The sequence below is a fragment of the Plecotus auritus genome, assembly GCF_963455305.1.
Source record: "Plecotus auritus genome assembly, chromosome: 1".
In the NCBI taxonomy this organism is placed as follows: domain Eukaryota; kingdom Metazoa; phylum Chordata; class Mammalia; order Chiroptera; family Vespertilionidae; genus Plecotus; species Plecotus auritus.
In genome coordinates, this window is record NC_137770.1 from 247,892,172 (window position 1) to 247,905,553 (window position 13,382).

At 60.4% G+C, this 13,382-nt stretch overlaps 1 protein-coding gene across 2 annotated transcripts in view; it reads right to left on the minus strand.

Moving 5' to 3' along the window:
* NSD2 (nuclear receptor binding SET domain protein 2) overlaps positions 1 to 12,638 on the minus strand; it is a 47,053-nt gene extending 34,415 nt beyond the window's left edge. For both annotated transcript variants that reach the window (XM_080650900.1, XM_080650901.1), the window contains exons 1-2: positions 12,475 to 12,638; positions 40 to 670 (exon numbers count right to left, since the gene is read on the minus strand). In XM_080650900.1, the coding sequence (XP_080507026.1) occupies positions 40 to 636 (597 nt within the window). In that variant the 5' untranslated portion in view covers positions 637 to 670; positions 12,475 to 12,638. The remainder of the gene's footprint in view (positions 1 to 39; positions 671 to 12,474) is intronic.
* Positions 12,639 to 13,382: the final 744 nt, after the last annotated feature.

Consider the following 13,382-nt stretch of genomic DNA (forward strand, 5'->3'; position numbering starts at 1 on the left):
CTCGTGGGTTCCCGGCGCCGCCGACCCCGCCGTGAATACCTTCCTGTCGGAGGGGCTGGCGACCTCGGGCCCCACGGCTGCCCCGACGAGGCCCTGCTCCAGCACCGAGTCGTACTTGATGCTCCTCTTCCTGCTCCTTCTCGCCTTCCTCTCGGGCTCTCGTCCGTGCCCCTCCGACTGGGCCGCGGCGGCAGCGCCGTCTCCGCAGATGGAAGACTCGAAGAGCGGCTTCCCGTTCATGTAGGTCTTGGTGATCTTCAGCTTGATTTCCGGAGAGCCGTTTTTGATGGGGGTGGTGTCCGGCGGGGTCTCAGCCCCCTTCGTCTCCTGGGGCTCAAAACGCAGTCTGGCGTCGTGGGCACCAGGTTCTCCGTTAAACACGCGGGAGGTCAGGTCTTTCAGCTTCTCCGCCGGGAGGAAGGGCAGCGCGTCGTGGCCGTTGAACTTCTGCATGACGCCCTCCTGCAGGGTGGCCGACAGCTGGGCCTTGCCCAGGAACACGGAGCACTCGCGGTTCACCTCGCAGCCCGGAGGCTTCCCGGGGGCGCTGCCCAGGATCTCCGGCGCCTGCTTCATCCTTATGTACCTTACCACTTTCTGAGCGGAAAAAGGACCTTTTTTGATGCTAAATTCCATTCAGTCCAGATGCTTCCGTCCTTGGAATACTACGCTGTTAGGAAGACAGAAAGAAGACAGCTTACATTTAAAACCCAAGCTGAGCAGGCCCGCAGCCTGCACCCGTGTGGGTTTGTCTCGGTGTGTTTTGTAGCCAGCTTGTGATGTGCTGTATAACGATCTAAGTCACAGGAGGCAGTTCTAGGATCACAAAAATCACAAAACGATAAAACTAAAAGAAAAAAAAGAGTAGCTTTAAGGAAGAGAACGCAAAAGTCAGGTGAGGAGACTCAAGTCCGGCCCCGCCTCGCACAAGCAGTGTGGCCGTGCACTCACCACCGGCGCTTCTCCACCCCAGAAGGGCCACCACCTGCCCAGTACAGGGGCCCGGCGGCCGACAGAGCCAGGCCTGTCACAGCGGGGCGGCCTCCCGGGCAGAGCTTCAGCCACGTGCCCAGGGCACTTGGTCCGTCAAGTCTAGAACCAGACTCTCCCCACCTGGCACAGCATTAGTGCCAGGCTGATGAGGAAACGCCGCGACTCAGAAGGTGAGCCCGCAGCCTGGTCAGTCCTGGTGTGGGCCTGGCCGACACCCCTCCCCCCGCACAGCCCTGCCCGGCCCAGACCAAAGGCCACGACGCGAGTGGCCAAGGGTACCACCCGAGGATGAACGTCCAGGGGCAACCGGCGAGCCCTAGCTTGGATCCCGGCGCAGAGACCCCCCCGTAAGGCAGGTCTTCACCACGCAGCACCCACCCCCAGAGGGCAGCTAGACCAGGTGCAGGCAGCACCCATCCCAGTGGAGGCCACCCATCAGGAGTGCCCTATGGCGGCCACTGAGAGGCCCCCCGGACGCTGAGGGGTGCGAGGGAGGCCAGGACACGCCGCAGTGCACGCGGCAGTTGGTGACGGGACTGGGCCCTCAGGTGCCGTTTGGACTGTCACCACTTGGGGGCTGCTCCTGACAAGTGGCAAGGGTCAAGGATGCTGCCGAACAGCCGGCACCCACGGCAGCCCTTCCAACGAAGGACGGTCTGGCCGGAAATGACCACCGTGTGGAGGGGAGACCCCTGTGGGCCACAGGGAGGTAGGGGGTGTGCAGCCTGCAGTTTCCACAGCAACGACAGGCGGGCGTGGACAGCTGGGCGCGGACACAGAGGAGGAGCCGCAGCCCCAGTCGGTGAGCTCCCCGTGCAGACCACCTTTCGCATCGGGACACCGGAGACGCTGCCTGACGCACACCACACCTTTTAAAGGGAAGTCAGAGCAGGTTCCCATTCCAGCTCACATCAGACTCACGGGACAAGCATAAAGCACAGCTCCCCCACGCACCAGGGCGGGAAGCGAGCCGGGAGAGGGGACGGAGGCTCGGCTCCAGAGGACAGGGCAGGGCTGGCAAAGGCCCTGCCTCTACTGTGGACCTAAGAAGTTTGGGTCAACTTCAACAGCTGTGTGAGAACCAGAACTCCCAACAGGAAAGAACTGTGTGTGTGTGTGGGGGGGGGGGGGAGCCACAGGAGGGGAGCCCCACAAAGACAAACAATCCGATTAAAAGATGGGCAGAGCCCTAGCTGGTCTGGCTCAGCGGTAGGAGCATCAGCCCAGTTCCATTTCCGGTCAGGGGCGTGTACCCCAGTGGCAGGTTTCCCGGCCCCAGTGGGGCACGTGCGGGAGGCCCCCAATCGATGTGTCTCTCTCCCACCAATGTTTCTCTCTCTCCCCTGCCCTCCCTCCGCTCATCTCTCTCCTCTTTCCCTCCAACTCTCACTAGAAATCAATGGGAAGAATATCCTCAGGTGACAGATGTTTCTCGACAGAGGACAGAGGACACACAGGCGGCCGGACATGAAATGATGCTCAACATCACTGACCACCAGAGACACGCAAATTAAAAGCACAACGAGGTATCACACCTGTCAGAGTGGATGCCACCAATAAATCAACACCCAACCAACCAGTGCTGGCGAGGACGGGGAGAAAGGGAACGCTCGTGCCTGTCGGTGGGAGTGCGGACGGTGCAGCCCCTGTGGGAAGCAGTATGGCGGTTCCTCAGAAAATGTGAAACGGAACTTCCTTAATGACCCAGCGATCCCACTGCTGGATTTTATCCCAAGGAATCCAAAACACTAATTAGAAGAATATATGCACCCCTCTGTTCACTGCAGTGTTATTAACAATAGCCAAGCTATGGACACTCGCGAGCCGCAGTTTGCTGACCACTGTCCTAGGTAATGCAATAAGACAAGAAAAGGAAGTGAAAGGTATACAAAACGGATAGGAAGCAATAAATCTTTTTTGTTGTTGTTAATCTTCACCTGAGGATATTTTTTCCATTGATTTAGAGAGTGAAGGGAGAGAGAAGGGGAGGGGGGTAGAGAAACATCGATGTGAGAGACACACATCGCTGGTTGCCCCCACGTGTCCCAACCAGGGCCAGGGATCGAACATGCAACCCAGGTACGTGCCCTCGACCGGGAATCGAACCCATGACCCTTCAGTTCATGAGCCGATGACACTCCAACCACTGAGTCACAATGGTCAGGGCAAAATAAAACTATCTTTTGTTCATAGATGACAGGATCACTCACACATACAGAAAATCTGAAAGAATAAAAAAAATTCCACCAGGCCGGCGTGGCTCAGTGGTTGAGCATCGACCCACAAACCAGGAGGTCACAGTTTGATTCCTGGTCAGGACACATGCCCGGATTGCAGGCTTGATCCCCAGTGTGTGTGTGTGGGCGGGGGGGAGGCAGCCGATCCATGATTCTCTCTCATCATTGATGTTTCTCTCTCTCTCACCCTCTCCCTTCCTCTCTGACATCAATTAAAAATATATATATACTAGAAGCCCAACGTGAGATCATGCAGCCCCACCCACCCGCGCCAGTCTTTGGTCATTACAGTGTTAGGGCCACGGGCTTTATATATATTTTATACACACACACACACACACACACACACATATATATCCCTGGCCAGATGGCTCAGTTGGTTAGAGCATCGTCCCAAGGTTTTGGGTTCAATCCCCAGTCAGGGCACATACAAGAATCAACTAATGAATGCATATATAAGTGGAGCAACAAGCTGATGTTTCTTTCTCTCTCCCCCACTTTCCTCTCTCTCTCTTAGAAAAGTCAATTTAAAAAAAGACACATGCACCCCTATGTTCACTGCAGCATTGTTTACAATAACCAAGACATGGGAACAGCCCAAGGATCCTTCAGCGGATGACTGGATGAAAAAGCTGGAGTGCATATAATGTACTCAGCAATAAAAAAATGAAATTCTGCCATCTGCAAAGACATGAATGGCCCTGAACGGTACTATGCTAAGTGAAGTAAGTCAGACACGGAAAGACAAACACCGTATGATTTCACTTATAAGTGGAATCTAAAAAAACAAGAACTGTGAATAAACAAAACAGACCCTTAGATACAGAGAATAAGCAAGTGGCTGACAAAGGGGAGGGGTGGAGAGACGCGGAGACAGAAACACGCCTCAGGGGCCTCAGACACCTCCCGCATCTCCATTTCCCAAACCACGGGCTTCCCTGAGCTCCAGCACCCTCCTGCCCCAGTCTGTCTACTCCTCTCCCCCCCTCGACTGCGGGTGCCACCACCACCTTTCTCCAGGGCTCACACCAGTCCCCACCCCCGGCTCCTCAACCAGCTCCTGGCAGCAGCCGTCCCCAGCGCTGAGGCATCGGAGCCAGGTGAAGGGCTCGCCACGGCAGCCTGCCCGGCCCACCCGGGGCCATGGCTCCGCAGGCTGAGGCGGGCCTGCGGATCTGCACCCCCACCAGCTCCCAGGTGGCCCAGACTTGGAGAGCCACTGCACTAGGTGATGGGAGCAAGCCCCAAAGCAATCACGTGTTCCTTGGCTCAACCCAAGGTGTCCGTCTTGCTCGGAGGCCTGTGTGTTTTCACAATGCGACAGCAAAGGAGTGTGATAAAGGACGTGCCTCTTCCAGCCTCCGGTCAGGCGCGACAGCGCCCCTTTTCACGGTCCCAAGCAAATCACGTGGCCACACCAAACATCCAAGCAGGGACAACGGGGAGATTCCAACTGGAACAGACAGTGTCCACAGATTGGTCTCCTGGGCCCTCTTCACTGATCCATCACCAGCCAGCTCACCAGGACTGAGAGCTACAGGACACCCACACACACACACACCCACACACACACACCCCCCCACACACACCCCCACACACACAGGACTGAAAGCTACAGGACACACACACACACACACACACACACACACACACACCCACACACACACACACAGGACTGAAAGCTACAGGACACAGACACACACACACACACACACACATACACACATACACATACACACACACACACACACACACCCACAGGACTGAAAGCTACAGGACACAGACACACACACACACACACACACACACACACACATACACACACACACACACAGGACTGAAAGCTACAGGACACAGACACACACACACACACACACACACACACATACACATACACACACACACACACACACACAGGACTGAAAGCTACAGGACACAGACACACACACACACACACACACACACACACACACACACACACCCACCCACCCACCCACCCCGCAGGACCTCCCTCTGCTCTGGAGGAAAACCCTAACCTAGCCTGGAGGAGCCCCCAGCCCTGCAGCCTGTCTGCACACAGTGCTCGCCCTCGCTCCCACCCAGGGACGCTGCACAGCTGCTCCCTCGGGAGGAACGCTCACGCCAGGGCTGCCAGGACTGCCGGCTCCATCAGTCTCCAGTGAGTGACACTGCCCAGCAGACCTACTAGGTGCCCCATCTTCCCTCCTGGCTTCCTTCTGTTCTGCAGAGTTCTGAGTGCACAGGACGGTCGGCAGCCTTGGCCGAGCCCCGAGTTAGTGCACCATCGGCCCGGGCCAGTCCGGACCCAGCCACACGCCCGCTCTCCTCGCGGACCCAGAAGCAAACCCAGGTGGTAAAGACCTGTATGCTTCTCTGAAAGGAACAAATTCTTTTCTTAAACAACCACCCACGATGGCGGCTACGGAACTGAGAACTCCGGAACTGCAAACCTAGTGAGTGTTCCCGTTTCTAACTGTGGAACCCAAGCGGCGTACAGCCGGGCCTCCGCCGCCTGGTGGGTGCTGAGCGGGATCTCTCACCCACAACCCCTTTCCCCGGTGACGAGATGAGCCTGGTCTCGGTTCCCGCGCCTGCTCTGCCAGCGACAATTCTGCAGCGAGCGGTGAGCGGGCCCCTCTCCCCGAATGTCCTGTGAATGGGTTGTTGGCGATAAGATTCAGGTTCAATTACTTGGCAAGGCTGTTTCACAGGTTTTTCAAAACGGTGGTCTTGTCCACTGGCTCTCCCTGTGGTCCCCTCACAGCTGGTTCTGTAAATCCCACGGGACCAGGGCACAGCTGCTCCGCCCTGGCACACGCTGACAGCCAGTGAGGGGAGGCCGCTGGACAGCACTGCCCTGCACACACACAATGGCCCCTATTCCAGAACAGCCTCCCGGGAACATGGCCCCCGAGTGCAGAGTCAGAGGAGGCCAGGCCCGCGGGAGCTCTCGCCACTCAGCCCAGGGCTGGGGTCTCACTGGCCACGTCCGGGATCCCGTCTCCTCTGAGAGGAAGGCGAGGCGGTGAGGAAGAGGCGCAGCTCAAAGCCGCTGAAGGGGAGCAGCGCCACACAGATGGTGCCCTGACTGCACATCTTGTGGGAGAAGCAACACAGAAGCCACTTTCTTCTAACGTAACTTTTAACTTAGAATTCTAGGAATTACCATTATTTATGAAATAAAAACTTTTAGGAAAACAGAAGACTCAAAAGCTACCTCCATTGTTAACTTAGTGCCTCTGGCACTGCCTGAGCCCAGGAGACAGTCAGCGGGTCCCCACCTGGAAACACCACCTAGCGAATCCACCCAACGCAGCCTCACAGATCCACCATCACAGACACCAGTGCAGCCCACACACGGGGCCACCATCACAGAGCCCAGTGCAGCCCACACACGGGGCCACCATCACAGACACCAGTGCAGCCCACACACACGGGGCCACCATCACAGACACCAGTGCAGCCCACACACACGGGCCCACCATCACAGAGCCCAGTGCAGCCCACACACGGGGCCACCATCACAGACACCAGTGCAGCCCACACACACGGGGCCACCATCACAGACACCAGTGCAGCCCACACACACGGGCCCACCATCACAGACACCAGTGCAGCCCACACACGGGGCCAGCATCACAGACACCAGTGCAGCCCACACGCACGGGCCCACCATCACAGACACCAGTGCAGCCCACACGCACGGGGCCACCATCACAGAGCCCAGTGCAGCCCACACACACGGGCCCACCATCACAGACACCAGTGCAGCCCACACGCGGGGCCACCATCACAGACACCAGTGCAGCCCACACACGGGGCCACCATCACAGACACCAGTGCAGCCCACACACACGGGCCCACCATCACAGACACCAGTGCAGCCCACACACGGGGCCACCATCACAGACACCAGTGCAGCCCACACACACGGGCCCACCATCACAGACACCAGTGCAGCCCACACACGGGCCCACCATCACAGACACCAGTGCAGCCCACACGCACGGGGCCAGCATCACAGAGACCAGGTTGGGTTGGGACAGGGATACAGCAGCGCCCGCCACAGGCACAGCCGGGACAGAGCACGCTCCTCACCGGCTGCAGCAGCACAACAATGAATGTCAGGGAAGGAGCTGGACCAGCACCCGGGACCACACACGGAGCTCGGCCTAGGACTTCCTCTCCCGGGGGAACAGCGCAGCACTGCTCGGCCCACAGGGAGAGCAGAGCTTTGGAAAGAACAGAAGTGGATGAGCAGCTGGACCCACCTTCCCTTTCCACGGTCCACAGTGAGACAAGAGCAGCACCCTGTACTCCCACCCCACCGACTGCGAACCCCAGAACCCCTGGGGCCCACTCTCCCCATTTGGAACCCTACGCTGACCCCAGCCCATCAATGCCACCCCTCTCTTGCATCTGCCCACTCCTCCTACCCCAGCCCCTGTGCTTGGGAAGGCCACTGGTCCAGGAGCCACCCCTCTGGCCAGCCCCCGGGGAGGTGACACCTTTCCAACCTCACACCAGGGCAAGCATGCTCACACCACTCGTGTCACCCACACCTTCTGGGGTATATTATACACGAACCATGGCACAGGGGCCGGGGCCCTTCAATCAGAGTCACTATGAGTGACAGTCCCTCGGGCACCACGCGATCCTGGAGGTAAGACAGTCACGAAGCCCTCACGGACTCCTCCGTGCCATCAGGGAGATGGACAGTAACCAGCACACGGCACGTCAGAGGACAGTGTCAGGGGGCGGGCTGACGCAGTGCTGCGTGCCCAGAGGCAGTGGGGCGGGCAAGGAAGCCGTCTGAGCAAGGAGCACGCGGTGCAGTGTCCACAGGAGAGTCCAGCAGCCTGAGGCCACGTGGCTGCGGGCAGAGTGAGCATGGACCGTGCTGAAGGTGGCTGCGACGCCCAGGAGCCTCCCCAAGCAGGCAGGGACTCAGGGTGCTCCCTAGGAGTGGCGTCCAAGCTGAGAACCAATGAGAAGGAATTAACAGGAAAAGCCAGCCACGCCCACACTTGCAGGGGGTTGGGGGGAGGAGCAAGCTGACCATGCCAAGGCCCCAGCGGAGCATGGGAGCCAGAGGTGAGCTGGGAGGCCAGGAGAGGGCGAAGTAAGACACGCAGTGACAGCCTCGTCTTGAACCCCAAAGGGCAATGGAAGCCCTGACGAGTGGCTTCCCATGATCGCCGGTGCCTTTGAGAAGGACCAGGGAGGTGACAGCACTCACTGAGGAGAGGACACCTGGAGGCAGACACACGCTTTCTGACCTGATGGCCGCCGACGCCAGCAGCAAAGACACGTGTGAAAACTGGTCAGCATGTGAGAAACAGACATCAACATACCACTTAACTAACTTCCCACGACATCCCGGTCAACGCAACACGGAGGTCCCAGCTCTCCCGGCAGGACAAACACTCCACAGCCCTAGCGAGGCCAGCACCCCGCTCAGCCACACGGCAATGTCCACCCTGTGTCTTCTGTTGAAACCATTAAGTGCTACAGACACTAAGATGCTTTGAAAACTCATCGATGGCCGCTTGCTCTTGGGAAGGCAGACTCAGAACAACACTGCTCTGAGGTCTGTCTTGATGTTTTAAAACTAGCAAACCAAATTCACGGGACCAATCAGCTGCTTTTTGTCTGCTGCGACCAATAGACAACGGCAAAACGTGAATGAGTCCCGGGGTAACCAGTTTAAGCCTTTTCCTCCCCAGAGTGCTTACTGTAAAAAACCTTTCCTGAAAAAGAAATTAACAAATGGTGCGGACAGTTTGGGAAGCATGAGCCGAATCCTCTGGAACGTCCTCGTCCCTCTTGCTCTTGTATTGGGTAGACTTTACGCTTTTCCCTGCCCAGGGACCTAGGGGAGCGGAGGAAACATCACTGCTTGCTTCAGCTTAGCTCAGTGGTCGGCAAACTCATTAGTCAACAGAGCCAAATATCCACAGGACAACAACTGAAATTTCTTTGGAGAGCCAAATGTTTTAAACTTAAACTTCTTCTAACGCCACTTCTTCAAATTAGACTCGCCCAGGCCGTGGTATTTTGTGGAAGAGCCACACTCAAGGGGCCAAAGAGCCGCATGTGGCTCGCGAGCCGCAGTTTGCCGACCACTGGCTTAGGTAGTTAGAGGTCTGTCTACTGTTGTATGTTTTGTAATTAACTTTTACTTAACAATTGTTAGCTACGCTGAGAAAAGGAGGAGAAGGAAGAGGCAAACAGGTCCTGGCTTCCCGATTAGAGGAGGTGACCTGGGGCCAGCTCCTTACTGTCCATACCCCGCTTCTTCCGGAGGGCCAGTCCCTTTCTGCTCCAACATGGCTGACGAGAAAGAGAGGCAAACAGGCCAGATGCTGGCAGTCTGTTTATCCTGTGTCCCATGCCCACGGATGCAGCCTCTACTGAGTGCCTGCCACGAGGGCACAGCAGGGACTCGGCATCTTCCTACTGCCAAGCGCGCAGCCAAGCCGGGGAGAGGTCACAGACAGCCACTGAAAGGCTGGCCCTCGTGGGTGTGGCTCAGTGGCTAGAGCATCGCCTGTGGATTGAAGGGCCCCAGGTTCGATTCCGGTCAGGGCACATGCCCAGGTTGCGGGCTCGACCCCAGTAGGGGGTGTGCAGGAGACAGCTGATCAATGATTCTCTTTCATCACTGATGTTTCTCTCTCTTTCTCCCTCTCCCTTCCCCTCTGAAATCAATAAAAATATATTTTAAAAAGGGGGGGCTGGGTATCTGTCCTCAGAAAGGGAGGACAAGCAGCAGTCCCCAACCAACAGTCTATAGGCCTGGAGTCCAGACAGGGCAGCAAGCATGTGCAGACAAGGACACACCTCCTGGAGTCCCGCAGGAGGAGAGAGGCTCAGACAACTAAGATGCTTATTCAAAACTGCGTGCATTTGCCCTGGCCGGTGTCGCTCAGTGGATAGGGCATCGGCCCATGGACTGAAGGGTCCTGGGTTCGATTCCAGCCAAGGGCACCCACCTTGACTGCAGGCTCCATTCCTGGCCCTGGTCAGGGCGCGTGCTCGAGGCGACCAATCAATGTGTCTCTCTCACACAGATGTTTTTTTCTCTCTCTTCCCCCTCACTTCCACTCCCTCTAAAAATCAATGGAAAAATATCCTCGGGTGAGGATTAACAAAAAAACCTGCATGCATGCTACAGTCAAGCAGTCCACCACACAAAAGCCAACAGCCCCTATACCAAACATGAGCATGAAGCCCGTATCTTCCGCTCCTGCCATCAAAGCGGTTACTGGGGCAGAGTACTTGTCCAGACGACAAGGGCAGGGAACAGAAATGTGGGTCACGAATTCCAGTGAGGGGACGTGCGGCTGTCATTTTAGCACACCCTTTTCTCCATGCCTGGGTACAAGAATCCTACATCGCACGTCGCACACGGTGTATTGGTGTTTTCTGTCTTCTCACCAGAAACCTGATGCCACCTGCTTGCACATGTTTTACACCGAGGCATCAAACCATAAAAGAGGAAGCAGCTAATCAGTTCTAGTTTACACTCTGCGATACGAGCGAACCTTTGGAGGCTGAGCTCCTGGTAAGAGGAGAGGAGGTCGGCTAGGCGGAAGGCTGGCCCCACCTGGAGCCAAGCCGCAGGGCCTGGGACCCAGAAATTCTGACCCCTCTTCACCTGCGTCCTGGCGGCGTGGCTCCAGCTCCGTAAATCGGTGCATAAAAAACACCTGGGCCTCGCAGCCACACCTGTCCCGTTCGCCTTGTTTTACCCCGTATGGCTCCACGAGTTCCACCTGTGTGGGCCTGCACATCCCACGGGAGTCTGCCACCCGCGTGCACACAGGATCAACGGCCCACCGCTCTTCGGGACTGGTGACGCGCCTCATCTGATGCTCGCCCACTGGGGCCGGGGCCGCCTCGCGCAGGGGCGGCAGGAGGGGCGGGTGGGTGTTTGCACAGGAGAGGGGAGTCCCGCACACACTCACAGCCATGTGGCGGGAGCCCCGTCGTTAGCAACCACAGGCCCCCAACCGAAGGCTGCAGGGCGGGCGTCTGAGAAGATGGAAGGAAAGGAAAGGAAAGGAAATGACTCAAAGGCATCGTGCTTGCGGCATGAGTCCTCCTCGCTCCAGCCGGCAGTTTAGATTTGAACCGCGGGTGTGGGCAGGGCAGGGGGAAGGCCGCTGCGCTCCCCGCCGCCTGCTCCCCGCCAGCTGCTCCCCGCCGGCGGCCCGCACTTCGCGCTCGGAGCGCCGGCTTCTCTAACACGGCGGCTCCCCTCGCTGGAAGGCGTAACCGGCCATTTAAATCATTTTGGAACAGAAAAGAGTTAAAGTCCCAGCCGCGGGAACGGGGCGGCTCACTCCCCATCTGGATAACCTCATGCAAAATACCTGACAGAGACGCCTCCCCGGAGGTCTGTAACTGGGTTAGCGATCGCGGACGGACAGACATCTTGGCGTTTAACGCATTTAAAAGTCAAGGCCTTCGCCTGCGGCGCGCGGCTGTCAGCGCGGAACTTCCCTAACCGGCTCCGAAGGCGCCCGATTCGCCGGCCGCGGGGCCAGGCTCGGTGAACCCCCGGGCGCCAAGTACGTGCCCGTGACACTGAGTTTCAACTTAAATGTCAAACCTGCGGCTGCTGGCGTCCAGGGCCCGGGGAGAGAGACTCGGGCGGCCGCGGGCCCGCCTTCCTCTCTCCCACCGTCGGGACCAGCGCGTTTTAAATGCCGGCGCGTTACACCGCCCTCCGCGAGCGGGGCCGGCCGGCGTGCGGACCGGACGTCTCTGGCGTCCCGAGGCCTCAGGGCCCCTGGTCCGCCCGAGGACCGGGGGGGAACCGGCAGCACCGGGCGGGGCCGGGAGCGACGCGCGCCCCCAGCCCAGCGGGTCCCCACGCCGGCCCCCGCCGCCACCTGCCGGGCCCGGTCCGGTTCCGGGCGCCCGCGCGGACCAACGGCCGGCCGGCACCCGCCAGCGTCACCGGGACCCACCACAGACAAAAAGCGCCTCCCGCCGCCCGGCGCGCCCCTCCCACTGCCCGGCCCCGGCCCGGCCCGCGCCTCACAAAGACCGGCCGGCCGCTCGGCGCCGCCGCGAACAAAGGCCGCCCGGCCCGCAGGCGGCACAGGTGCAGCCGCCGGAGGCCCAACATGGCCGCGCCCGCCGCCCCGTTACCGCCGCCCGCGCCCCCGGCCCGGCCCCCGCCCCGCCCTCGGCCCGCGGCCGCCCCAGTGACCTGTGGTGCGTCGCATCCTCCGGCGGCGAAGGCCCTCGGGGCGCGGCACTCGGCTCGGCGGCAGCTCTCGGGGAGGGGGCCGGGCCGGGGGCGCGGGAGGGCGGCGCGGGCTGGCAGGGGGCGGCGGCGGGCGCGGCCGGCCAGGCCCAGGCTTTCCGCGCGCGGCGCCGACCCCGCCCCCGCGCCTCCCGCCCGCCGCCGCCGCCGCCGGGCCGCCGCCGCCGCAGAAGCCGCGGGAAAGTGCGCGCCGCTGATTGGCTGCCGCGCTCGCGGGCCGCGGCCGGGCGGTTCAAATCCGCGCCGGGCGAGCGGGGCGGGGCGGCGGCCGCGGACGGGGTCGCGCGGGGCCGGGGGGCCGGGGCCGGGGCCGCGGGACCCCGCGAGCCGCCTCAGACCAGCGCCGAGCGCGCCCCGCTCCCGCTTCTCGGCCGGGCGCGCGCCAGGCGGCGGCGGAACGGAGAGCTCGGCGCCTCAGGCTGCGGCGGCGCGAGCGGCGCGTGCTGACGTCACGGCCGCGCGTCCAATCGCTGCCCGCGGCGCTCGCTCCCCGCCCGCCCCGCGCCCTGTGCTCTCACCGCCACGCGCGGGAGGCGCCCGGGCCGCGGGGCGGGAAGAAGGCGCGGGCCCTGGCGGTGCGACCTCGGCCGGGAAGAAGGCGGAGGGCTCCTCTGCCTCCGCCCGCGGGGACCTCGCCGGGCAGCGTGGGGCTCCCGGGGCTGCAGAGGATGTGCAGAGCCCCCCTCGCCTGCGCCCCTGAACCCTGCAGTATAGACTCGGTGGTGAGGGTCACTCCAGCCACAGGAATGGGGGGACGGGCCGGCCCCGCGGCGATGCGTCTTCCTGCGGAATCTCTGCAGGGCGTGGGGTCAGCCGTGCCCGCCCTCCCGCCTCCCAGGCTCCGGGCTGGC